This window comes from Tyto alba, unplaced genomic scaffold (assembly GCF_018691265.1).
Source record: "Tyto alba isolate M040663 unplaced genomic scaffold, T.alba_DEE_v4.0 Super-Scaffold_1000006, whole genome shotgun sequence".
Classification (NCBI taxonomy): Eukaryota; Metazoa; Chordata; class Aves; order Strigiformes; family Tytonidae; genus Tyto; species Tyto alba.
Window position 1 is genome coordinate 19482638 of NW_024881272.1, and position 26050 is coordinate 19508687.

Below are 26050 nucleotides of genomic sequence, written 5' to 3' on the forward strand. Positions count from 1 at the left end.
GTACTGCACGCCAAATGTCAGTACTTCAGTTCTTTGCAGGATTTGGTCTTTACTCTGGCTAGTACCTACTTTCTACTAATATTGTTTTAATTGCCAAAAGGAAATATCCAAGTAACAAAAATTTCTAAAAATGTCACCTAAATAAGAGGAACTTGCTAAGTGTTACATATGGTTACTTTAAGTGCAGTAAGCTGTTATTCATTAGGGAACTAATTCAGACAATCCACGGCACAGGTAGACAAGAGGAATCTGATTTCCCATTAGAACAGGTGATAAATCTGTAGGTGTGAAGATGACAGGCAGGGTAGGCATAGACTTATTTTGGTTGCTCAATTTGAAATGGTTGCAATCACATTTTCTTGCAGAAAAATTCCAGAGTTCATCTGCTAGATGTTTTGAATCTTTTAACTGTTTTTGAACGGGCCAGAGCCTCTCTTCCAGACTTCAAAGGCATGCTATTTGCTTCAGGCACATACTTGCTGGTGGCACAGCTAACCTCCTGACAGCAGCAGCAAGGTCAGCACAGTCGAGCTGTGGTGCCCATGCAGAATTTTACTGGGAATTTTGTCACCGGTGTTCCGCTTGGCTTGACTTCATTTGTTCTATTCAAACTATATCTCAGGTAGGGAAGATGGCAGCTCTCATACAAGGAAGGGTTTAGAGTTAGGAGAGTAACTTCAGTTGGACAGGACCTCTGGAGGTCCTCTGGTCAGCCCCAGTGCAGAGCAAGAGATAAATAGGTGAGTTTGGCCAGGGCCAGCCAAGTTTTCAGTGTCATGAGGATGGAGTTCCCACAGCTTTTCTGGGCAACCTGTTTCAGCACCTGACTATGAGATGATAAAAAAAAAGTGCCATCCAATATATTTATGCCTTTCTTCTTTGACTGTATCCTTACAGATCAGGACCAGAGTTCTGGAAATTACAGTAAAAATCTTAGTTTTGATTCCAACCTGGAAGTCAAAGTTTTTGGTGGGAATGAATGCTTAACCACTCAAACAGATAAGATCAGGTTAGAGGAGGTGGCATTAGGCTTTTCCTTTGCTTCGGACCATAGGTAATGAAGAAAATGTAATTGTGAGTTAATCTGCTGGAGATAGATGCACTAGTTGTGCACAGTGAGTGCACTGTCAGAAAAGCACTGATAATTTTGTTTTTATGCATTTCTTGCATGCTACTTCAATGAAGATGCTGTTCCTAACCCAGCCTGTGGGCACTGCGATGCGGGTGCCAGAGAGGCAGGACCTGACCCCCACAGGGCCGGGGGCCAGGCAGACCCCGCGGGACTCGCAGCTCCTCACCTGCACAGCAGTGAGCACCAAGACCATCCCAGCCACCGATGCCTTGTCCATGATTTTTTCCCAACCGAAGGCATTCTGGAATGGTTTTACATCTTGCTCTGAAACTCGTAGGCAGATATTTCCCAATATGTGTATTTAAAGGAATGTAAATAGTTTCAAAAGACAGAATGGCAAAATAGCATTTCAAGCTGTTGCTATGTGACATAACTATGGTGAGATTTATTTTAGAAGAAGAAAAATCACAACTACTCTGAAATGGATTTTTTTTTACACTGTAGAAATACAGGTATTACTGCGTTGCTACTGTTGGTGTCTCACCCATAAAGATTTGAGATTTTAATCTAATTCTGTTCTTCAGGAAGATTTAGTTTCAAAGGATCAAATTATTAAACCCCCCTCAAAATTTGGTAAGAGAGGAAATCTGTGAATACACGTGCTGTTCGTGAGCTGCAGTTGTCTTCTTCAGAACCAAATGAGCACTTCCTTCAGCCCAGAGTTTGGGGGTTTGTTGCGTATGGAGGCGGCATCCAACCCACCCGCAACCTGCCGGGGGCGGCCATGGCTCCGCTGCCCTCACCCGCCACGAGATAAGTGTATTGCTGACCGCTTGTAAGAAATGTCATAAAAAAATCTGCAAAATATATTCCTGAAGCCATTTATAATGAAATGTAACACAGGAGATCTAGACCCATGTAAATGTCAACCCATGAAAGCTGTCTCAGTACTTTATCTGGGTAAAAAAAAATCAATGACATACCATTTCCAAAGATGTGTTTCCAAGGGCTGTGCGCTCGCTAATGGCACTAATGCGCAATGTAGCTGACCAACACATATGCCAAAACCCAATTTTTGCCCACTTCAGCAGCCTCAGCACATTATTTGCTCAGTCTTAATGCTGTTTGTCTTCTACCTATCTGGCATTTCGGCTGGAATACTAAAGGCTACTAACACCAAGGCCAACTTCATCCCGCTTCACTGGCGTTGCTGTGCTGAGGAGCGTGAAAAAGCTTTCGAGGAGGGTGAGCTGCTGTTCCCGCCACGGCCGGGACTGCAGGGGAATGGTTTAAAAACCTGCCAGGAAGCAAGAACTGTCACATGCACAGCCTCACCCCAGAGGGGAAACAGAAGTTGGCAGCCCACAGATTTGTTTCTTCGGGGGAGGAAAAAAACCCAACAAACCACCACCCCACCACCCCCCACCCCCCCCCAACCAAACCATCAAGGGAAAAGAAGTATTTAAAATATGATGTGAATCCTTGGGTCTTTGGCGAGAAATGCTACGCACATGGCTGAGGGCAACGATACTCCGAGCTGCCGTGAGGAACACTCCGAGTACAGCTCAGGGCACTGATGGGGAGCCTGCGTCCCCCCGGGGCCGCGGCGGCGAGCCGCCCGCCTGCCATAGCCCGGGCCACCTGCGGCAGGCAGCCGCCGTCCCCCCTCGCCCTGCCCCGCAGGGACCGGCTTCCCCGAGCGGGCCGGGGCCGACCCGACCCGCCCCCCCTTCACCCCTCCCGACTTACCGGGCCGGGCGGCGGCCTGAGGCGGGCCGGGGGCGGGCGGCGGGCATGCGCACTGCGGGGCGCCCTCTCACCCCGCGCAGCTATGCCAAGTATGTGCGCGGCGGAGCCGGGGCCGGGCGCGCGGAGCCACGCCGCCATGGGGCAGCGCGGGCCGGGGCTGCGGCTGCCGCTGCCGCCGAGGCTGGGGCTGGGGCTGGGGCTGCTTCTGCCGCCGCCGCCGCCGCCGCCGCGCAGGGGGGCTGCCGGTGCCCGCGGGCCGGGGGGCAGCGCCCGCTGAGGGCAGCGGGGAGGCAGCACCCATGGCCGACCCGCTCCGCAGGACGCTCTCCAAGCTGCGGGGCAGGAGGTCCCAGCGAGGGGCGGCGGGCGGCGGGCACCGCCACGGCGGGCTCTGCGCCCCGCAGGGTGAGTGTCTGGGGGGGCGCCGGGCTCGGCCGCGGGGCTCCGGCTGCCCGGGGCCGCACCTCCACCTGCCGCGGCGGCGGCGGCGGCGGCGGCGGGCGCGGAGCCCCGCGGGCGGGCGGGCGGGATGCGCCGGGCTCGCTGCGCGGGCAGCCGCGGGAGGGAGCGGTGCGGGGCCCGCGGGGGACGCAGCCCCGGAGTCAGCCCTCCGCGGCAGCAGCTTCGCCTCGGTAATTGCCCCGCTCCTCGGGAGTAACAATTCCTCGTTAAAATGAAGGGCTCTTGCATTTAGACCGCTACGTTGTGTGGGTCCCTGCGCGGTTTCGTATCATATGACCGTCTGTCATTCTTTGGCTGTTTGTGCTTTTTGTTTGTTTGTTTGGGATTTTTGTTTGTTTGTTTGTTTGTTTTTTTAAAGGTGCACTTGAAAACTTACAAATAATTTTTTAGTCTTGCTGTTGTTCCATTTAGATACATAATTATTACATTTTGTCGTTTTACTGCAAAACTTAGTGAAAGAAAATGTGTTGAAGTAGCAACCAGAAGAACTACAAATTGTTTGATCCATATATGGAGAGGCTGGAAGAAGCTGTCCCCCTCCTCGTTACAACCTGGAAAGCAGTACACAGTGTCATGTTGAAATATTTTATATGTCTGCGTAGAAGGCAGAATATCCATTTTGACCTCAGTTGAGCTGAAACACTGAAGCTTTGGTTTCTCAACATACATGCATTGTTGCCGTGATGGCTTAACTTTAAATGCTGATTTATTTAATTCTTCTGGAGGTAGAGTGTTAGGTGAAGGGAACACCTGACCTTATTTTACCTTTTTTTTAAACACCATATTGAAGCTTTTTGAGTAGGAACCATTGTCACGTTCTGTATTTGTGTGGAGGCCTGGTCTGGTTTTGAGCATATATGAAATAAGTACTAATAGAGAGTAGGCAGCATTCTTCTGAACGAGACTTTGCTCTAGAACAAAAAGTATATGCCTGACTTGTGTATCTCTGAAAGCTTTGTATTTATTTGAAATTGGCTCATTATTGTAATAGCTAAAGATGTTGAAAACTTGCTCTGTGACATTGAACCCCGGGTTGTGCAGATACTTGCATGTGAAATGTTTTGTTGCTAAAATAAACACAGGCATAAGGGCTTTCAGGATGGGGGCCAAGTTCAAATAAAGGGGAAGCAGTGCTTGGAAATACTGCTATCCATTGCAAAAACTGCAGTTGGAAGATGTACATGCAAGTGTATCATTTGGATGAGATTCAGTGAACGCTTAACCATCAGTGACCTCTGGCTGCATGTTGGCTAATTCGGAGATGAAGGGTTAGTTTTGAATGTGTGTGGTAGGTGGCGTGTCTCTGCAGGCAGTGGGGTTGTTGGAGTAGTACGCTGGAGCTACTTGATTATTAATGTTTCTACAGTAAGCTTTTGCAGATGGTTTGTCACTGAGATACCTGGATGAATTTTGAAAGTGAAGTTGAGTTTGCTCTGTGCTCTTGCTGCTGCCGAAGGGCAGCCGGAGGCTGATGCCAGATGTGTCACTGGGTGTATATTTAGGCACAGTGTGCCTCTTAGGAGCCTGCTGTTTTGGGAGTTGTAGGCTGTCTTAACCAGCACGGAAGGGCCTGCATTTCTCCAGGGAAGCAGGAAGTAGCAGATATTTTTGTTTGTGGAAATACAGCTCTCAGATGCTCCATCTATTTATACCAGCAGAGCAGGGACCGTTCCTTGGGCTGTCTGTGCAGAAGTGGAGGGCTTTGGGGTAGTTGTCACTGGCTGGGGGTTGTCTGCCCAAGGAGTCCCCAGTCCAAACTGGCCTCTTGGACATGTAGGTGTAGCCCTATGCCCACTGTAGATTAGTTTTCTGATCTTTTGGTTAGCTCTTACTTGAAAGAGTAGTGAAATTGTGTAAAGAGGAACCCTTCCAGTGGCACGCTTACATTTCCAGGCAATGGGTGGGGGAAGGAATACAGTTGCTGCTAAATCACTGAAACTTTGCCAGAGATCTGTGTCCTCAGCCCTGCTTTCATGTTTTCCTCACATTCTAATTGACTGACTTAGGCCCCGGTGCAGCAGAGCACTTAAATGGAGGTGTGCACAGGCTTCAAAGTGAACAGTTAATTTTGTTAATTCTTTGGACCAAGTTAATTCTTCAAATCACAAACAGTGTTCGTGTTGCAGTTTAGCTAAACAAGTAAACCTCACTTTTTTAAAAAAACCACCAAATGATGTATCTTTCATCAAACTAAATGATGATGTTCCAGATCTTAACAAGGATCTCTTTTGCCATTAACATACAAACCTAAAAAGAGGGTTGAAGGGAAGTTGTTCAAGTGACAGTATTTTCCCTGTCTCCTTGTCTACAGTGAACTGAGCAGGATTTACAGAGATGCTCCGTGAGTACTCCAGAGAAGTGACTGCATTTTGTCATCTGTTATTGGTGTGTAAATAACTTTTTGCTGAGAATGATGTTCAAGCAGTATCAAATAGCTGCTCCCGTCTGGAATTTCCAATTGCAGAGGGCTCTGCATGAAAACAAGTTGCCTGTTTTATGAGAACCCAGTTGTCCCCATTCAGCCTTAGTGGCTGAGCGAACCCTGTCTGGGTTGTCCTCCTCCGCAGAGGAGCGTGAGGGTTATCGGGCCTCCGTTCCTTGTTTATAATTTGGATGTATTTGCAGCTTTCCTTCCAGTGCTAGCGGAGGGACTGGTGCTTGCTTGGGGGTGAGGTGCTCGCTCTGTGTGTGGTCGGGGTGCTGCTGTGGTGCCCTGCAGCCTGCCGGGGGTACGGCACTGCTGCGGCGTGGGCTGCTTGGACGTGCTGCGGCAAGGGGCTCAGGCGCAAGTGGCTTTTTCGATGCATAATTTGGTGCTTAGCCGTTGCTCTAAGGAAATAGTGTCAAGTTTGGGGAGCAGTCAGTGGAATTTGATTAGGTGTTGCGTGAAATTTTTGTTGTGTAATGAGATATTTTTAAACTTTTCTACGTTTCTTCTTCCTTTCTTCCTTCCTTTCATGATGATGTGTTTCGTTTTATTCCCCACAAATCAAGGGGTGCTTCTGTCTTCATTATAGGATAAAACTGTTAAGGACAGTGTGTTCTGGAGGTTTTTGTGCAAGAGATATCCTCATCTTTATATATAAATCTAGAAGTGAATCTATGTGGGTTTTTTGTAGCCAGTTAAGCAGTACACTACACCAAAAGCAGGGGCTATCTCTTCACTGGTGTAAGTAAAACGGAGAAATACTATGTAGCAACTTTTCAAATTGATTGTACCTGAACTTGGCAGAAAAAACCCAGCCATTTTATGTAAGTATGCATGACCTTCCAGCAGAGCTATCTCACTGCCATTTATCTAAATTACGTCGTGTCAAAAATACAGCCAAATGAGCCTGACTCTTTAATAATTATGTGCACATTTTGCTTTGCCAGGCTGAAACCTAATTTTATGGTCACATCAACTTACCTTTTGTCCATTTAGATGAGGTCTAATGCAGATGTGGTACAACAACATATGTGCTCATCTGTCAAAAGCAAAACGATATTCTAAACATTTGTCTTTCCTTCTCTTTTTGCCTTTCTTTCTGGGAACAGATTTAATAGAAAATGTTTACATAGCTTCGAGAAGCAGGAAGGAGCTCAGGTCCCCACAGGCCAGCGAGGTCCCCGAGCACAGGCCGCAGATGAACAGCATTACCGTTTCTAAGAAACGCAGCTGGCTGCAGCAGAGCACACACCGACCACCTCCTCCTCCTCCTCCAGAAGAAGAAGAAGAAGGTGCCTTCAAGGAAACGCACGGGGCTGTTATCCTGGTACCCAAATCTCCCATCCCGCTGCCTGAACCTGCGGTGCCGTGGGCTCCTTCCACATCCCCGGTGGGGCGGGAGCGCGCCGCGCTCAGCCGCGCTCCTGGCAGTGCCCTGCCAAGCACCGCAAGCCCCGCCGCACCAAGGAGCGCTGCTCTGGATTTTGGCGAGGATAACGATGCGGACGATGAGGGAGAAATATGGTACAACCCGATCCCTGAAGATGATGAGCCTGACTTGCTGGGGGTCTGCCCTTCTGCTGTGAATAGCCCTGTTGCTGTGGGCTCCCTGGCAGTTCGGTACATCCCCCACCCTGGGGGTGACTCTGCGGTGCCCATGGGTCCCCACGAGGGCCCCCCATGTTCCTTGGAGAGCGTGGGGAGCAGTCGGATGGCTCAGCCCAGTGAAGCGAGTCAGGCCGATGCTGTGCATCCCGGGGAGCACCTGCAGCAGCACCGGCAGAGGTTTGCCTGCAAGGCCCCCAGCATGCCGGCAGTAGAGGACAATCCTGCCTTTAAGTGCCCTTCAACAGGTAAGAGGGTTCAGGAACATTCAAGTGTTATGTCCTCTATTTTCTTTTAGAGGAATAATAAACCCTTCTTATGTCTCTCTTCTTCCTTTTATCTTTATCACACAAATTTCTGGTGGAAATGCATGACAAGGCCATAAAAAAGGACTCAAATTGTGAGACTGATACCTACTAACTGTAGAGCTGCACAGTCTTCTCAGTCAGTCTGTTCATGGCATGTCCAGGTGTGGTTGTCCTCTGTGTTCTTTGGCCGCCACCTTGCTGAAGACAAAGGTTTTACAAAAGGAGCTTGCTAAAGCTTGGTAACGTGAGGACAGGCTGCGTTTCCTTTGTTAGCTACTGTCTAGCCCTGGCCTTGGATTCCAGCCTCAAAGCTACTTCATGTCTGCAGAAGTTTCTTTAACTTGCTGTCTGGGACTTTTTAATAAACTTTTTGGAAGACCATATAAATGCTATTCGTCACGTTGCTTTCTGTAATTACTGTCTTGTTGACTGTCTCAGGCTAATCTAATGGACTGGAGAGGAGTGGTTTTCACTTTCAGAAGCCAGCCTCTTTGTTCCTTGTTATCTTTGGCTGAGTGTTTGATAGTCTCTTTCCATAATTCCATTAGTGTGTGAATTCATCATCTTATTAAAGATTTTTCCCAGTCTATTAAAAAAACCCAAACAAACAAAACCCAAACAAAAATAAACCCACACCAAACAAAAGTAAGGAGGAAAAACCCCCAACCCTTTCCAAAGTGGTGTTATTTTTAATTACTGATGTGTCTTGTGTTATCTTGACTTTAACTCTAGTACCCTGTTGAGAGTTCAAGACAGTGTTAGAGTTTAGGAGACGGGGAGTTCCAGGTTCCCCTCTTTGGGGAAAGTTCACGCTTTCTTTGCACTGACAGTTAAGAGCCTGTATTTCTACCCGGCTCAGCAGAGAGGACCTGAACCGCCGGCCCTGCAGCCCGGGTGGGTGTAGCTCTCCAGAGGAACCCCCTGGTCCGGATTGCCCCCCTTCAGCCTCGCCATCCCAGCCGGCTTCTGGCCCCATGTCCCTGTGTGCCGGGAGCGGCCGTGCCGGCATTCCCAGTGTGGAGCCTGCTGCTGGGAACGGGGTGTGTTTTCAAAGGCACCAAAGCGACTGCTGTAAACAGCGGGAGAAAAAAAGTCTTGTCTTGTGGGAACTCATGTTTTGTTCTCTTTGTGGAAATGCTGCGGATACAAGTGTATTTTTAGTTGCAAAGTGTGTTAAAGTTATTTGGCGTTTATTTAGAAATAGCTCCCTTTATAGCTGCATTAAATACTTAGACCGGTTATATTTGCTTGCATGATAGATGAAATACCATGTTCTTAGGTAGATTTTTGTGATCGTTGCGGCTCTGGGTGCTTTGGAGAGGTCAGTAAGCATAGTTATTTAGGAAAGCTATGTGTGTGTCCTGCAAAATGTTTGACCCCCATTTAATCTCTTGATATATAGGTAGTTAATCTCCCAATATATAGGTGACTATTTATGGGGAGGGGGGGCGGAAATCCCTTTATGTAAGAAGGAAAAAGTTTAAATTGTTTTCATACTGAAGAAACATTTATTTTTGAAAGCAAAATTGCCCATTTAAAGTGTCTTGTGAAACCAGGAGGAAAGTATTATGAATTTCCCGATTGATTTGTTATGCATTGTGTTAATTAAGGTACTTTAAATGCAGCTCTTCTTGCATGTATTGAATAGTGATCACATTGAATAGATTAACTGATGATGAAGTGGATCCCTGCTGCTTAGTAATTGGCTTTATTATGGAGAAGTGGCTTAGTTCTTCTTTTTAATCCAGTTAAGGTATCTGCAGTTATTTTCAGTGAAATTTAAAATGACATCTCATCCACACAAAATTACTGCATAGAAGGCAACATGGCCAATTTAACTTTATTTGTGTTAGGACCTTGTTTGAATTCTACAACTGCTGTGAAATAGATGCCCATATTCTTAGAGAGCTGAGTACATTAAGCAGTAACTCCTGACAAATAAGCAATTACTGTCTTGGGGAAATGTCTGCTTACCTTACTGATATTATTTTATATATGTCAATAATGATTAGTACTGGAGTATGAAGTATTAGATTTTGAGAAGCTTAGACAGAAAAAAAGTGGGGCACTATAAAAGCTAACACAATACATAGTTGTTCACTTTGTCATTTGTTGTTTTCTTCTTTGGCTAATGGTATCAATTTTACCTTTAAACATGGCAGCATTATTTGGACTTCCAGCTTTGTAGAGAGAAGATAGTCATGGGTTCTTTTTGTTATTTTTTTTGAGAGTATCTTTATTAGACAGAAGATTAAGAAAGAGTAAATGATAGAATTCAGTTATTGGGAGTCTTTCCATACACAGCAGCGAATAGATTTTTTTTTTTTTTTTTTTTTTTTTTTTCTGTAAATGTTATCAGTAAAATGGATCATAGTTGTAGGGGTGCTAATTGGCCCCATAGCCTTAATTTGCACAGTTAGTTCCTGGTGTTAATCTGGTTACTTTCTACCAGTAAATGCCATTTATGTTAATAGGATTTGTCAGGTAATTCCTTAGTGAATAAATCTAGCCATGCTGGCTTTTAAAAAGAAACTTATTAAAAATAAGGAGCTCCTATAGCAGAGCTTGGGAAAACAATTCATGTATTTTGTTTATAACAAGTACGCAAAAGGTACGAGTAAGAAGATAGCTTGGTTCCAAGTTAGTAATATAGAAACATAGTGCCAGCCTTTGCTTTTAGGTTTGTGGAAGAAGAGTTTAAGTGGAAAGCACCCTGGAGGCTATTTTTAATTTGATGTCTCCTTCCACAGGCCAAATGGTTATGACTGGAAAAGAGGAATATTTTTTGTTACAAATGCAATATGAAAAATTCTACATACAGTTTTCTGCGTGCATAAAATGTTGTAAATTTTCTTTACAGCTGTTTAGGATTGAACTCATAACTGTATGTTTTTATAGATGTGTATCACCTGCAAAATGTTGAAGAAAAACACTCCTTTATAATATTGGCTCCTGTGATAGATTTACGTCACGGAGCTCTGAATAGTGCTTTCTGAAGAATTTTTAATATTTTTTTGCTTTTGGGGAGAATTATTAGTGAGATTAGTGCCACCTAATCAGTGGAATCTTCTCACATGTGCCTGTACCTCAGAAACATCTTGGGAGGACTTGAGCATTGTAGGTTGACAGGATCCGGACTGTGCTTTTGCTACTGAGAATGTGTGTTAGCTGTCTGGATGGAAAATCCTGGTAGGAATCACCATAAACAGATTTCTTTTCAACATTGTAGGAAGTGAAGGTTGATACCATGTTCCCACTTAACCCCAATATATGCCAACTGGAACTTGGCTTAAATCACATTAAAACTACAGTGCTCTTTCTCCACTTAGATCATGAGCACTATCCTGGTTTCCAAATACATCTTTTGGGGTCAATGCAGACAAATGCTATGCTTGCTTAGATGTTGCAAATAAGCTTCCAGCAATATACATAGAGTATACTGGACAACAAATCTTATCTACCAATTTCCTTTCACGCATTACAAATACTATTTGCTTAATTTTCTTTTTTTTTTTCCAGATGGAAGATGCTTTGACTTAATTGTTTTCCAAGTGCAAGGAGCTTTGGTTTCATGAGGCAGAAAAGCATTCCTGCAAAATACTTGCATGATGTTTGAGATACCAGAATGGTTTGGTGTGTGGCAGAAAGGTTCTTCTGCTCCTGTTTTCTCCTGAAGAGCGGAAGCCAGTTTGTTGGTGCATTTTTGTGGAGGTTGTGCACATGCTTTTGAAGGTCAAGGGCTTATTCATGCACATGTCTTTGATCCATGGGGTGACAATGCCATAAAGACCTGCTGGTGAAAGAGGCAAAAGGATGCAGCAGCTGTGGAGTGGAAGCAATTAATTTAAAATAGCTATGGCTTTTTCCAGTTTCTGATTTGTACCAACTGACTATCTATATCCTCTGGTAGGGGAAATGGGGACAAAGCTGCTTTTCTAGCCATGAAGTACACAGTGAGGGTAGGAGATCTTCGTGAGAGCAGCCCAAACAGGCAGTGCTCAGCATCAGCTGTGGTGCTGCCGTGATGCCAGCATCTGAATAGGGCTGACTGCTTTACATGCTTCGCAGAATCACTGATATTTAAAATACCTGCAACAAACGCATGCTTGTTTGTAGATACTGAATGATACTGTTAATATTTACAGTGTCAAGTCACTTTGACTCAGATTGCATTGTCCTTCAAAAGCTATCTTTTTTTTTTTATATATTACTCATACTTCTAAAGCTTCTGGAAAGCCCAAGGTAAATGTAGTAAAGACAGTATATCATAGAAGAGCCTGGGTTGGAAAGGACCTTAGAGTATCATCTGGTCTACAGTTTGGTGGGAAACAGAGCCTAAATGACATTACCTAGCACGCTATCCGGTTGCCTTTTGAAAACCTCCAGTGATGGGGCTCTGACATGTTCCTGGGGACGTTGTTTCAGTGATTGAGTGTTCTCACTGTAAAAAATAAATACATTATATATACACACACACACATATATATATAAGCTGCATCATAAAACTGACCATCCCCTTGTTGCCCTGGAAGTCATTTTCGCAACAGGTACCTGTTTCATCTCTTCCAACCATCCTTCCATAAGGATATTTTGAAAGTTTAACTGCTGAGCTGGGAATGTGCAGTGGCAGATCAAGTGGGGACGGGGACAGTGTGGAGCCTGTTCGCAGCATAGCCTTGTAACTCAGTAAAAGGATGGAGGCGCAGCGTGGTTCCTCTGGCACCCTTGTGAGAAAGCTGTATCGGGTGGGTAAGCTGGGGAGTGAAGTGTTACCAGACTCTGCTACAGCTCCTTTTGCAGCTTGTTCAGAGCTGTGTCATGTACACTCTTTAAAATTGCGTGCATACCTCAGCACATTGCTGGCTTTAGTGGAACAACATGTGGTTCAGTGCTGATGGGAATACCATCCTGCATAATACTCCACTGTTAAGTTTCTTCCAGCCACATATTTCATTTTAACTGTTTGGTGCTGAACGCAGCAGAAGTTGGACACAAAAGTTAGAGTGTTAGATTGACTCTTCAGTTTTAATGAGCTGGGGGGGAAGTTTAATTTGCTGGCCTGCTTTTCCAAGCCTGTGCCAGAGACTTTTGACAGAAAGGGAAGATTAATGTTAGCGGGCTGCAGTATGGCACTGATTGCTATAGAGCGCTCCAGGCCAGCCCACCAGTGGGACCGTGCTGTGATTTGCAGTACAAGGGAAGGCTTTGTCTGCTTTTATCAAACAGCACATTTCTAACTAGATGCTTGCCAGAAAAGCACAGCAGGCGTGCTAGAAATAGCCCTTCCCCTGCGAGGGAGCTACTTCCATGAGATGCAGGGCTAACTGAATTTTCCTCTGTCTTTGTGGAAAACAGATTCTATACGTTATTCTTCATAACTGAAATTTTCTAAAGATACTCTTGTAAGCAACTATCTGCAAAAGTTATTAAAGCCAGACTTCTGTTGGGACTAGAGCTAGTCTTTGTAGGATTTTTTTGGGGGGAAAGAACAAAACCACAGCAAATCATTTTGGTTAAAGACCACATTGCCTGATTTAACTGTTTTAAGCTAAGTGAAGCATAAAAAGAAAGTTATAGTTAAATAGTGAAAATTAATTTGAAGAGGAGACTTGTAAAAATCACTAGTTGTATGGTGATTTGGACTTAAAGTGCTTAGTTTAGAGTTAAAGCAGTAAGCCTTTGAGAAATCTGTAAGAGAAACTGCTATAAAGTATGATTTGCTGAGTGTCCTGTGAAAACAGCGCTTCTTCCTTTCTTTTTATGTGCTGTAAATAGACTCTCCCTTTCCCTGACTAGCAAGGGGGGATGACAGATGGGTATAGGTGTTTGGGTCTCTGAGCTGCTCGGGCTGATTACACCACACAGGGTTAGCACGCTGAGCAGCTCCATAGTACCCCAGCCTGCACAGGCAAGGCTACATGAGTCCTGTTGGGAGCTGCTAAAATGTGCAAAGTGATGAGTGAATGGGGTGGTTATTGCTAGCAAGAACCACTATTGGTTTCTCATGGGATGTAATTCTATTAATATCTATCATTCTGGCCTCACTTCCCCTCTTGTGTGCTTCATTAACTTGTGTAAATTCATTGCATTTCCTACAGTCATTATTGCCTCATGCTGGTGAAAGTGAGAAAAGCTGGAGCTATAACTTGGTGGTTGGATTTCCTCAAGTGTTGGAGCACGAGGTGAACTGCAGGTTCCTGACTCTGCAGTACTGGCTTAAGTCTAGTCATGTAATCGTGTTCCTTATAGTTGTCTTTTACTGCTAAATTGAGGGATTCTTTTTTTCGTTTCCCCTCTTTCTTGAACACCAGTGCCTGCTGTTATGATGTTTTTGTTGTAGTTTTTTGTTGGGTTGTTTTTTTTTTTTTTGGTACCTTGAAAGGTGGGTGATTTTCCACAAGGATGTCACTTGGGAGCTGTATAACTTTAAGCCCTATCACGAGATGGTTCTGTCAGGAAAGATGGAAAGTTGCTGGCAGGAATGAGACAGTGCAGGATGCAGCTTTCAGAAGGAATAAATCCTTGTTGTGTTTCTCCTCCTCCATCCTACAGCAGAAAGGAGGAGCTGAGATAAATGAAAGAAAAGGTGTGAGACAGTGCTGCACAGGACGGATTTAGGGCTTTAAGAGTGGGCAATGCTGATGTGTTGGCTACGTAGCTAACTGCTTTGTAGACAAGGGTGCGTTTGCCCTATTCCAGTGTTTTCCCATTTAAGACTGGTTTCATTGCACCTGTGCCTCAGGAATGCAGCCATGTCCGCCTGTGTGGGGAATACTGCACAAATGGATCGAGCTGAATGCAGCGGGTGAGATCGCTCATTTGTTTATGTGTAGTTTCTGGCCCTTTCATCTCCATAAAGCAGAACAAATCTGGCCTTTGACTATGAACTGCCAAATTTGGCTGAACAAGTCAGCAGAGCACAGCTTTTTGAATGCTTGTGAACATCTGACTGATGAATGAATGATGGTTGTCTGAATGAATTGTGTTTACAAAGTTATGACAAATCAACGTGTTTCTCACAGTTCAAGATGTATTTTTTCATTCCTGCAAATTGCAGCTACTGAGTGGTTTGGAAATGATTATTCCTTCTCTTTTCTTCTAAAGGGTCTGGAGTTGTACTTGCACACAAGGCTGATATACCCTCAACAGAGGTTTCTCCTCCAAGTCCCAGTCCTCTGAAAAAAAGCGGATCAATCAACTGGCCTTTCCCTGATAGAATTAAATCTCCCAGAACTGTGAGGAAGCTTTCCATGAAAATGAAAAAGCTGCCGGAGCTGAGCAGGAAGCTGAGTGTCAAGGGAACTTCAAGCCATACTAGTTCAGATAATCCTCCATCCCTGCTGAAAGGTAGCTGCCGGGATACAAGCCATACAGTGTCTTTGCCATCATCTGGAAACTCAACCACAGCTGCCAGCAGGAACGTGATAAGTCGTTACCATCTTGACAGCAGTGTGTTGTCACAACACACCTACAAAAAGAAAAGCTCAAGGAGCTCCAAGTCCTTCAGCAAAGGTGGTTACCTTAGTGATGGCGACTCTCCCGAACTTATAACAAAATCAGGTAAACAAGGTCAAGAAACCAAGTGTGGGAAGGGAAAGGAGAGCCTTCCAAGTAACAGTGGTAAAACTGAAATAGATATTGATGCCTTCAGACACTACAACTTTTCTGATCAGCCCAAGTGCTCTCAGTACATCTCTGGACTCATGAGCATTCACTTTTATGGTGCTGAAGACTTAAAACCACCAAGAATAGACTCAAAAGATGTCTTTTGTGCAATACAGGTTGACTCAGTAAACAAAGCAAGAACAGCCCTACTTACCTGTAGGACAACGTTTCTAGATATGGACCACACGTTCAACATCGAAATTGAAAACGCTCAGCACTTAAAGCTGGTGGTGTTCAGCTGGGAACCCACCCCACGGAAAAATCGAGTGTGTTGTCATGGAACTGTGGCTCTGCCCACTCTCTTCCGAGTGACAAAGACGCATCAGCTGGCTGTCAAACTGGAACCGAGGGGGCTTATTTATGTCAAGCTGTCACTCATGGAGCAGTGGGAGAACTCTCTTGATGGCCTTGATGCAGATCGGGAGCCAGTGATGTTCGGGGTAGATGCTCGAAAAGTTGTAGAGAAAGAGAATGCGGGCTTGATGGTGCCACTTTTGATGCAGAAATGCATTCTGGAGATTGAAAAGAGAGGCTGTCAGGTACTGTGCATATTTTAATCTCTTTTGTTAATATTTCTTTGTTGGGATAGCTGTTGTTGCAGAATATGAGAAGTGAGTGGGAAAGGAGAAATCAAAAACACCTTTACATGTAATCTTTTTTTTTTTGCTTTGCTGCTCCTGTTTGGTGAACACCAGTCATTGTAATTTGCGGGGAAAATAGCAGGATTGTGAAATCAGTGCTTCCAACTTGGCCTTTGTAGAGGAGATGTACTCTTGCTCACAGGAGATGCTCCCAGTAGTGCCTTAGGACTAGGGACGGTGAAATGAACCTGCAGCCCCCAGCATGTAGAGTCACCCTCAAACAGCAGCAGAGCTGAAAAGAGAACTTGAAAATGCTACATTCCTGAGAGACAGATCACTCTGTAAGGACAAGTATCTAAATGCAAAAATGAGCATAATGTTCCCTGCTACTCCAAACCGAGGCATTGTGTGCAGTGACACAATGTGATGATGACAGGTCTTTTGAGAAAACTTTACTTGCATGTGTGCAGTCTCAAGCCAACATGCGGAAGACTTGTCTCTGCCATCACTTTGTGCACAGCAGTAAGCTGAGGAGACCTTGAGGGGCTGGGTTAGTTGTTTCCCCATGCTGCTGCTCCTTGCCTTTCATCAGATTTTTTTCAAAATTAGGGCAGGAGATGAATGCCATAAAGCAGCAGTGACCAGTGTCGTCTTTTTATCCTAGCACGGTTTATTGGTTGATGTAACCTAATGGACAAAAATACGTATGAGAAACAAGGTGTGGAAACAAATTGCCAGTTATGGATGCTAGACAGGAAGTCTGTTAGGAAGGACTATGCACAGTCCTAAGGTCAGATGTTCCCCTTGGCAATTAATTTGAAACTGGTGGGAGGACTCTGCATGCTGTTCCACAGCATGTGTGAGCCCTTGGTTTCTTTTACACCTGTTCTTGCTCAGGTGAAATTGAGAAGTAATCACACCTCCCACTAATGTTACTATTTTAAATTGCTGACAGGTTGGATGTAGTTCCAGGTGTTAGGAGATTAACTCTGCTATTTATAACCTAGGTCATAAAATACAGACAGAAATTGTATTTCTGTGTAATTACTTTGCTGGAAGTCACTACTGATAACAGCTGTGTGATTCTTATTGTGACTATTTCTCCTAACATTGTGCAAATCAGTGGAAAATAGAAGTTTTATTCTTTCCAATGTATGTGTCCCATGGTTTCAGCATTTTATTTTGGGCTTATTGGCATCAAGTCATGCAAATGATATTGGGTAATCAAGGCAACACTGGTAATGAAGCGATTGGGATCTGAATTGTCTGAATGTACCTGGTGCTTTTGAGCATGAAATCTAATTTGTGTGTTTGCACAGGGAGAACCAAAAATGCAAAATATACTGTTAACTTCTTGTTTTAACCACGTGCTTGTCTGACGTTTTTGACTTTCCTATACACTGCAGACTACTGTCATTGTGTGTTATCTCCACCTGAATTTCAGAAGTGTCATTAGAAAACTTTACACGTGTTAAAGAAATTGTCTTATACAAATACTAGACCATATTCAGTCTTGGAAAAGAGGGAGTACATACTCCAATGAGTAGCTTTCCATTTATTTGAACAAACAAAATGGACAAACAAATACTCTTGTTTGCAAACATAGATTTGCATGGTATAAGTCATGGGTTTTTTTGGTTTGTTTTTTGTCTTTTGAGTCTGTCATAGTTTTGGACTAACCATTTACTGCTCAGTACAGCTGTCTATAAAGATCATTACAATAAAATGCATACGTTTAAGATTTTAGTTCTGTAAAATCATAGGAGTGCTTTGTATAAATGATGTTGATGAAAATGAAAAGTAAATAATGATAAAATGCAAAATTTGAGTGCATGAAAGCACATGATTTAACTAGTAATTTACTCTGAGTGGTGTGGGTTTCATTCCTGTCACCTTGAACATGTTAAATAACTTCTGTTTTGCATAAAACTTTTCATATAATTTGAAACACATGGAAGTCAGCATCTCATCATCTTTAAAACACCATATTATAGATGCAATAATGGGGTATTCATAACTTTCTTGAAACTCTGGTTACTGGTATAAAATAATTTAAATTTTGTTTACTGTATAACTTAATCTTGTAGGAAAAATGTTTGGTTTATTATATTTGGGGTTTTTAAAATTGATTTATAGCATTTCTTATTATTTACTAGGTAGTCAGTTGTACAACTTTTTTTTCTGCTAATGATTAATAACTGTATTTTGGTGTACTGTCATTTTGTATACATAAAGCTCAAAATGCTTTTTCTCATCATTTCTTTCTGCTGAAGTTCCAGTTTTATTTGGTATAATTAAATAACTATACTAGGAAAAATAGTTATGATCTGAATGAGTAGGATAAGAAGAAAATGGATTTTTTCATCTGTATTTCTTTGTTTCTTGAGTTTGCATAAAAGCAAAGCACTAAATGATTTCAGTTTAAAACTCATGCTCAGTCAATAAAATACTGCTCTGCATGTTCACTGTTATGGAAAACATCAGTGTTACTTACTGCTTAACAGTCCCAACTGTGTCTTCTGTGAAATGTTTGATACCATAACCATTCAATGTTAAGGGTTTGCACTGAGTTCCCATGACATACGTTTCCAAACAGTCGTTTTTGTTGCACTTCCCAGATGAGACAACACATGATGTCAGTTACTAGTGCCCTTTGCAGGAAAATGACTGATGTGGGGCTGCTGTTTTTGATTCTAGGTAGTAGGCCTGTATCGGTTGTGTGGCTCAGCAGCAGTTAAGAAAGAGCTCCGAGAGGCGTTTGAGAGGGACAGCAAGGCTGTTACTCTCTGTGAAAGCCAGTACCCAGATATTAATGTCATAACAGGTAATACATTTACTTGCTTTTCTTTTAATGTAGAATTGTGCCATGTTCCCAACCTACCATTTAAAAGGTGAAATTGTGCTCTGAACTACTTTTCTGCTGTTGTTTATCAGGCTGTTAACCGCTGCTTTGTATTGCTAAAGGTTAGGTGGGAATGGGTGCAGTAACCTGGGGGATGTGTAAATATGAAACGGCAGTGATTTGGAGGGAGGAGGGTGTGGAAGGAGCTGCTTCCAGTAACTGCTCTACCAGTTAGAGAGGGAAGGGGAGGCCTGAAAGGAGCCGGTTAGACCTCTGCTGTTGGTTGGTGATGGAGCAGATATTGAAGAACTTGGTTGTGATCAGGCACATCCACTGTGCTGGTTGCTCTACAGCATGTGATCCAAGGGCCGTCTTGATCAACCTGTTGCCCTCCCTTTATGCTGGAGATTGCAGGATTTTTGGAAACATTTCCCATCGTCTCGTGCAGGCTAGTTAGAGCTGCAGGAAAGTGCCTTCATCTGATCATTACATCTTTTAAAAAAAATAATTAAATAACAGCTTTCTCCTACTTACTGGAGTTGGCCCTTTACTTGCTGTCACACAGCAAGCTCCTGGCAAAGGTGAGGAGGACAGGGAGTACAGGAGCAGCAAGTTTTAGGAAGCCTATCTGCATCAGCTCTTTATGGGAGTGTCTTCACAGGAGTTGTACTGCACAACTGAAGTAAGTTGTTGAGGTTTTTTTGATTTGCTTAAAAGTGGAACAGTTTTATAACTATTGATACTTGTTATGTAAGCCAAAGTTGATCTAATTTCAGGCATCACCAAGTAAACCAATTGCTCCAGGGAAATTAATTGGGAGCATTCATTTCCTATGTATCCAGGGGATGGAAAATGTAACAACAGTAGTCCCTATAAATTTTCTGTGCCAAATCCCTTTCTGTAACATCCAGCATCCAGCTGTACGGGACAGTTCTACCCTGTTCAGTGGTTTATTTCATTTCAGTGTATTGGGAATTAATTTTGTTCATTACACTTTCTTTTAATACCAGTTTGTATAATTATATACTCCTCAGTGACATTTACTGGGTTAAATAAACCATTTAGTTCGGAATGTGCAGCTAGTTGGTTCATCTTCTGTGCCTTAGCTGGTTTCACTGTTGGGCTCAGCGCTGCTCACACGTACCGGCATTCTTGTCAGCAGAACCTTGTGTTCATGTTTCACTCTGATGCGTGAAACCCTTTATAAAAAGGAGTTGTATGGTAAAAGTAAATAGTATAAAAGATCTTTTAAACTAGATATTTTTATTCTCTTTACAAATAAATTAATGAGAAAAAGTGGTGATAATTTCTACGGTCAGATTGTTAAATGAAAATATTGAAGTCCTGTTTTCTTCCCGATTTTTTTAAATCGGCTCGGAAGGGGAAGAAAACCCCTACGTTGCTTTCTGTCAAACAGAAGAAACTGTCTGATGCTGATTTGTAAGCAAGCAAGTGCCAAACTGCTATTTGGTTAATGTAAACTTTCGGCTAATGGAAGACTCTGTTTTTTTAAGTTTTGGAATAATAAAAATGTCATTGCTATCCCATGCTACAAGTAATCATTACAATAAAAAAGTATTTGCAGAAATGATTCAGGAGTATCATGGAAGAGGGAAGCTTTAATTCTCACCCATATACTAAAGAACCTGTAACATTTCATAACCATTTTGATTTTTCCTTGAGTACATTGTATATTCAGAACCAACCAGAACTGGCTGAAACCGAAGTCTGAACTGCGTCGGTACCGATGCAAAGCCCTGGAAGGGCAGCAGTGCAGTCTTGACGGATCACGAGTTAATGATGTGGCGGTTAAATAGAAAAGTGTACTTCAGTTTTTCAGTATATATTGCTGCAAGCCTCACTGGTGACAGTGAACATTTGGTGCCTGTGCAGGTCCTGCTGGACTCTTGATCCTTTTGTCGGTTGTTCTATGGAAGGATAATTTTTCTGCATCCAGAATTTATATTGTAAGAGTGAAAAGATTACAGCCTTGGTGTCTGTCTTTTGGAAAAACTACTGGGTATGCTTTTGTACACGTTATATCACAAGCATTTGCTTACATGCTGCTTTCCTTACAAGGAGAAGATAGTTTTAAGAAGTGATAGTTTAAAAAAAAATAGATTTGTTCCCCTGGTATCCCCGTAGCTGTGCTGTATGATTGCCTGTAGTGCTTGTGTTAGTGTTGTGTTGAAAGGACTGAGTGCAGGGGTGCTACGCGAGTTGGGGGGAGCAGGGAGGGGAGGGGTGTTTGCACCCAGAACTTTCACTGGCTAAACTGTAGCTCACTTGCTAATTATTGTAAACAGTGTGGTCAGGATTGAAAGGGGAACCTGCAATTTTTGCTGTCAGATGTGAGGTACCCACTGTGCTTCGTGCTAGGAATAGAAGAGCCCACAAAACCTCTCTTGGATGTGCTTAGGGAGTTGGATTGAGGAGGAATGTTTCTCCTGATGTTTTACTGCTGTATTTGCAATGCTGAGGCTGGTGCACATGATTCATACTTTTATCAGCCAAAACATGTGTACCATAAAATATGAATCCTCAGCATAAATCACAGCTGATTTAAAGTGCCGCCTTGTGTCCTTTTTGAAATTTGAGCAGTGTTCCTTTTCGAAAAGATTAATTTTTTTTTTTTGACAGCTGTCCAAAGACTAAAGAATGAACATTTAATGATTAAATATCGACTGAGAAATGCTCTTGGGATTGGCTCAGGCTTACACACAATTAAGTGTGCTTGTGGCTCACACTGAAGCATGCAGCCAGTGTTTGGAACTGACCAGTAGTGATGTTGTTGCACCGTGTCTGTTCGCATCCCCGTGAATTCATATCTCTGCATAAAGCATGCAATACTGTTAACAGTTCAGTGGGTCAGAAAAATGAGGAATTAATGAAGTGGATGGTAATTTCTGCTCACTGTCTAAATTTGTTGTGTGTGGTTGTGTCAAGGGGAATGTGCTAGTGGGCTGGCAGCAGCGGAAAGTGTAGATTTGTGGAAAAAAAAATGACAGCAGCCTCTTACAGGGCTAATTTAGCTGAGTGAATAACAAAAGGATTTAGAAAGGTCAGGGGGCATCCATGGCTCCCAAACTATCCTGTTATTCAGGGCTAAACAGGAGAAAGTCCTTTGGCAGGTGGTAGTCCTATGACTGTGGATGCTATTACAGGAATTCCTACTAAAAGATTAAGACAGTTGTGTTTCAACAGTATAAGCTGATTTGGTTATGACATACCAATTCCTACTGTAAGCTGCCTCTGATTTCAGCCTCCCTTTCCCAAAAAAAACACAGCTGAAACAAAGATCCTTGTAAAAGTCATCACCTCTTGCTAATGTTTTGCTTAAGGAAAATATCCCAAACCATGTTGTACAGCACCAGTCTCTGCCACGTTTGTCTCATAAATATTTTAGCTAGCTAATCCATGCATGGAACATGTGCCTCTAAAGTCCTGGGAAGAAATAAAATTTGGTGGAGAGGGAGGAATATCAATAAGTTATGAAACAAAAACTAGCCACTTAAGTGGAGCAGTATCAAAAATAGCATATTTTTTTAAAAACATACAAAAAACCCCAAACCACCAGAGGGGAGTGTTTTCAGGAAGATAAGTGGATGGTTCACATATTTTATATTCCTGATGGGATGTTCCAATTTTAAGCAGAGAGTGAGCTGTTAGGTGCTGTGTGGGGTCTGTAGAGAGAGAAGTTTTGCCTGGCTGCCCCATCTGAGGGAGATGGTCTGGCAGCTCCAGGGGGTGATGCCGCTTCAGTTAGCACTGCTCGAGCAGCATGGCTTCAATAGCTGCATTACTGCTATGTGCAGTATTGTTTTTCAAATAAAAATGTTTATATGGGTAGAACTTTTACTTGCGTTCTGCATGTGAATGTAGCTATGAAGGGCGAAAATGTTAACTTTCGTTCCCTGTATTTTTTCAGAAACGACCTCCTAACAAAGCTGTTCAGTTCAGTTTATAGCTAGGTTATGAAGATTGAGTTTATAAAAACTGTTACTTTGTTAAATAGCACAGTGTGATGGTGTTTGCTGTGATTTGGGATTTTATAAGGCTATCAGGAGTGCATACTAAAAAAGTCTTCTACCTTTTCAACTTTGCCTTTTTGGAGGTTGCTTTGTTGATTACAATACCTGCTTTCAGAAAGTTTTTTTTAACCCACCATTTGTTCATAACATTATTTAAATTCACTTGTGGTCTAGCTAAAATGGGTAGATATTTGTGGCACAGAATGCATTTTTAAAGGAAAATAAGAGCTGTTGGGAGGCAGGCTTGTTTCCTTCAAACCTTTTTGCCAGTTGTACTGGATACGTTGTTCCTGGATAGCATCCTGCTATGTTCTTTCCAGGGGCCTGCTGTTAGAAGTCATAATGTTTTGCTTTTTTTAGTTATTATTCTTACAGTCACTGAAACCCCACTTAAACTGAAGTATAAGCCAGCCTCTAAAGCCAGCTTACAAGAATGGAAATGCTCAATTCCTTTTGGTTCGTTTGCATCTGTGAAAGGAATAGGGGCTAATGAGGCTCTTTCCTGGTTGTTGCATCCCCTAGGAACAGCCTCTCCTCCAGCATGTCCCCGGCTTCTGAAGCAGGGCAGTATGTCTCTGCAGCTGGGAGGGCTCAGAGCAGGGGTATTCTAGCCAGTGCCTCCTGTGGTTGTGAATTATATTTGTCACAGCAGAAGCAAGTGGTGTGCTGGGGGTACAGAGTACTCAGAGGTGGGGGGGAGTTGATATTTCCCTCTTGAGGATGTCGCTTTGGTTTGTGCTTTGGTAGGTGAGAAAAAGCTGTGTGCTTCACCAGACATGCCACTGGGGTGTTTGCTCATAATTTTATAGCTGAACAGAAAAACTGACTGCTATTTGTATATAAAAGAGGAGGTGTCATCAAGCTGAAGACTTTGGTGTTTGTAGGAGCTCCTTTCCTTGGACAGGGTGTGGACTGCTAAGAGCCATTTCCTTGCCTCTCCCTCAGCCCTCTCAGGAGGGGAACCTGGAGGGGTGCCCACCCTGTGCCCCACGTACCCACTCCTGGGCACGCAGCGGCCCCTGCACGCACCCCTCTCCTCTGGAGGCAGTGCACCTTCCTACCCTGGTTGCACTCCTTAGTTTGTAATGAGCTGCCTTGTGTGGGCTTGGAGAAACTGTGGGGACAGGGGTGCTGGTGCCCCCAGCCCCACGGGGACGTTGCAGAGATACCTCCTGCCTCTTAGCTGCCCCTACTGATGCCTTCTGCTGTCATCCTCCCGTCCCTCGCTCCTGAGTGCAAGGTTTGTCACTGGCACAGAGTATTTTCTCATGGGATGTGTGAAGCTGATGTGCCTTAGTGCTCCCAGAAATCGCTGGGGAGTGAATCTGGAGCTTGTTAAAGGTAACTGTTCTTGCATCTCTTGTGAAGGCGTCCTAAAGGATTACCTGCGAGAGCTGCCCTCTCCCCTGATAACCAAGCAGCTCTACGAAGCGGTGTTGGTTGCCATGGTGAAAAATCCCTTGAAAATGACAGCCAGTGGTTGTGAGAATGACCCAAGTGACTCTGAGCACACAGCAGCCCTTCTGGATTGCCTGCCAGATGTTGAGAAGGTGAGTGATGTTAGCAGGTTCAAGTAAATTGCATGCTTCAGAAAACAATGTTTTCACACTGGTTATAAAATGTGTCAAAATGTGTATACCTATGTCCTTAGTTAATGGTCCACTTGGATTTTTGATGCTTCATCTCTCTGAAAATACTTCCATGCTGTGATTAATTGGAGGGTCTGCATTGCTGCATTTATTCCAGTTTGCATTTTATATTGTCTCTGTAAAACTGAATGAAAAGCTGTGATCACTACTTTTACATTGTTAGATTGAAGATTATTCCCATGTGGTGTCCCGTTCCGTTTCTGTGGAGAGCTCTGATCTGTATGTCGTAATTACATAGGCAAATACATTCCTCTTTCCTAAGCATGTACAATAAAGCCTTCGCTGCCCATACTGTGCAGTGTAATAGTGCTGTGCACTGCTACCTGCCGAATTCACCTCTGTAGAAAACCACAGTTAGCCCATGGGACAGAGTGAACCAGTGGCCTGCACAGTACCTGGAAGTGACCTGGAAGTTTGCTCTGATGCTGAGGTCATATTGTGAGGGTTTCCTTATTTTCTGATGTACCTGGATCATCTGTACTGCTCTGCAGCTTCTCTTCCCTCCCCGATGTCCTCTTTCCACTGTGAGAAGACTTACCCATGTAAAACTGAGATCAGTGAAGAAACAAGCTGAATTTTACCAGAGTCTGTTTTAACCAGTCAGTTCTGCGACAGTCTAATACAGCTTTTCTAATTCAGCACTTAGATGTTCCACTGATGGGTGTCGGTAGAAAAACCGTAGCTATCAGCCTTGATCTTATCCCTCTAGAGCAGTGATGTTAGGATGTCAGCGCTATCTCCATGTAGTGTTTTGTTTCCTGAGAAGTATTTTGTCCTTTTAGGCTACCCTGAAGATGCTCTTGGATCACCTGAAACTGGTGGCTTCTTACCATGAAGTAAATAAGATGACGTGCCAGAATTTAGCTGTATGTTTTGGGCCTGTGTTACTGAGCCAGAGGCAGGAGACCACCAACCATAACAACAGAGTCTTCACAGACTCGGAAGAGCTTGCTAGTGCACTGGACTTCAAAAAACACATAGAGGTTCTTCACTATTTACTCCAGCTATGGCCAGGTACTGTTTCATGAATCTGACCAAGGGAAAATATCAAACCATTACTGTATGTCTTTATTGTGTGACAGTGTATGTTAATTCACAGGATGACTAAGCAGCATCAGAATTCTTAAAACATGAGGTACTGTGGCATCATTTATTAGTCCAAAGAAATCATGTCAATTTTATAATCTTTGTATTTGGTCACTTTGTTTAATGGGAAGTTTGGTTTAATTACTTTCTTACCAGATGGCAGAGTTTGAGTATAATGTAAGAAATGGTGAAGAGTGCTTTATGTGAGTAAAGACACTACAAAAAATAAACCCAGTTGACAGTAAGGTTTCCCCATCTGAATTAGGGGGTTGGAGGATTTTTTTTTTGGTGGTGGTTTTTTTTTTGTGTGTGTGTTTTTTTTTTTTGGTTGTTTGTTTGTTTGGTTTTTTTTCTTTCTTCTGCTGTCCTGTTTTGACTATTCAGGATTACCTGTGCATGGAATTCATTAGCTGTTTGATCTCTGAGATACTTGAAGGGTTACTTTATTGCTGCCCTTGTAATTTGCCAGAGTTGGGAACATACTTACAGTAAAAGCTGTGCAACTTCTAGTTGATTTTGCAGAGCTTTGCATAAGGAAAAATGTTTTTGAAACAAAACACAGCAAAACCCCC

At 43.4% G+C, this 26050-nt stretch overlaps 1 protein-coding gene across 1 annotated transcript in view; it reads left to right on the forward strand.

Moving 5' to 3' along the window:
- The first annotated feature begins 2866 nt into the window (after nt 1-2866).
- SYDE2 (synapse defective Rho GTPase homolog 2) overlaps nt 2867-26050 on the forward strand; it is a 28742-nt gene continuing 5558 nt past the window's right edge. The window contains exons 1-7 of the mRNA XM_042805868.1: nt 2867-2870; nt 2912-3226; nt 6821-7564; nt 14729-15828; nt 18568-18694; nt 24112-24293; nt 25175-25406. Coding sequence (XP_042661802.1) covers nt 2867-2870; nt 2912-3226; nt 6821-7564; nt 14729-15828; nt 18568-18694; nt 24112-24293; nt 25175-25406 — 2704 coding nt within the window. The remainder of the gene's footprint in view (nt 2871-2911; nt 3227-6820; nt 7565-14728; nt 15829-18567; nt 18695-24111; nt 24294-25174; nt 25407-26050) is intronic.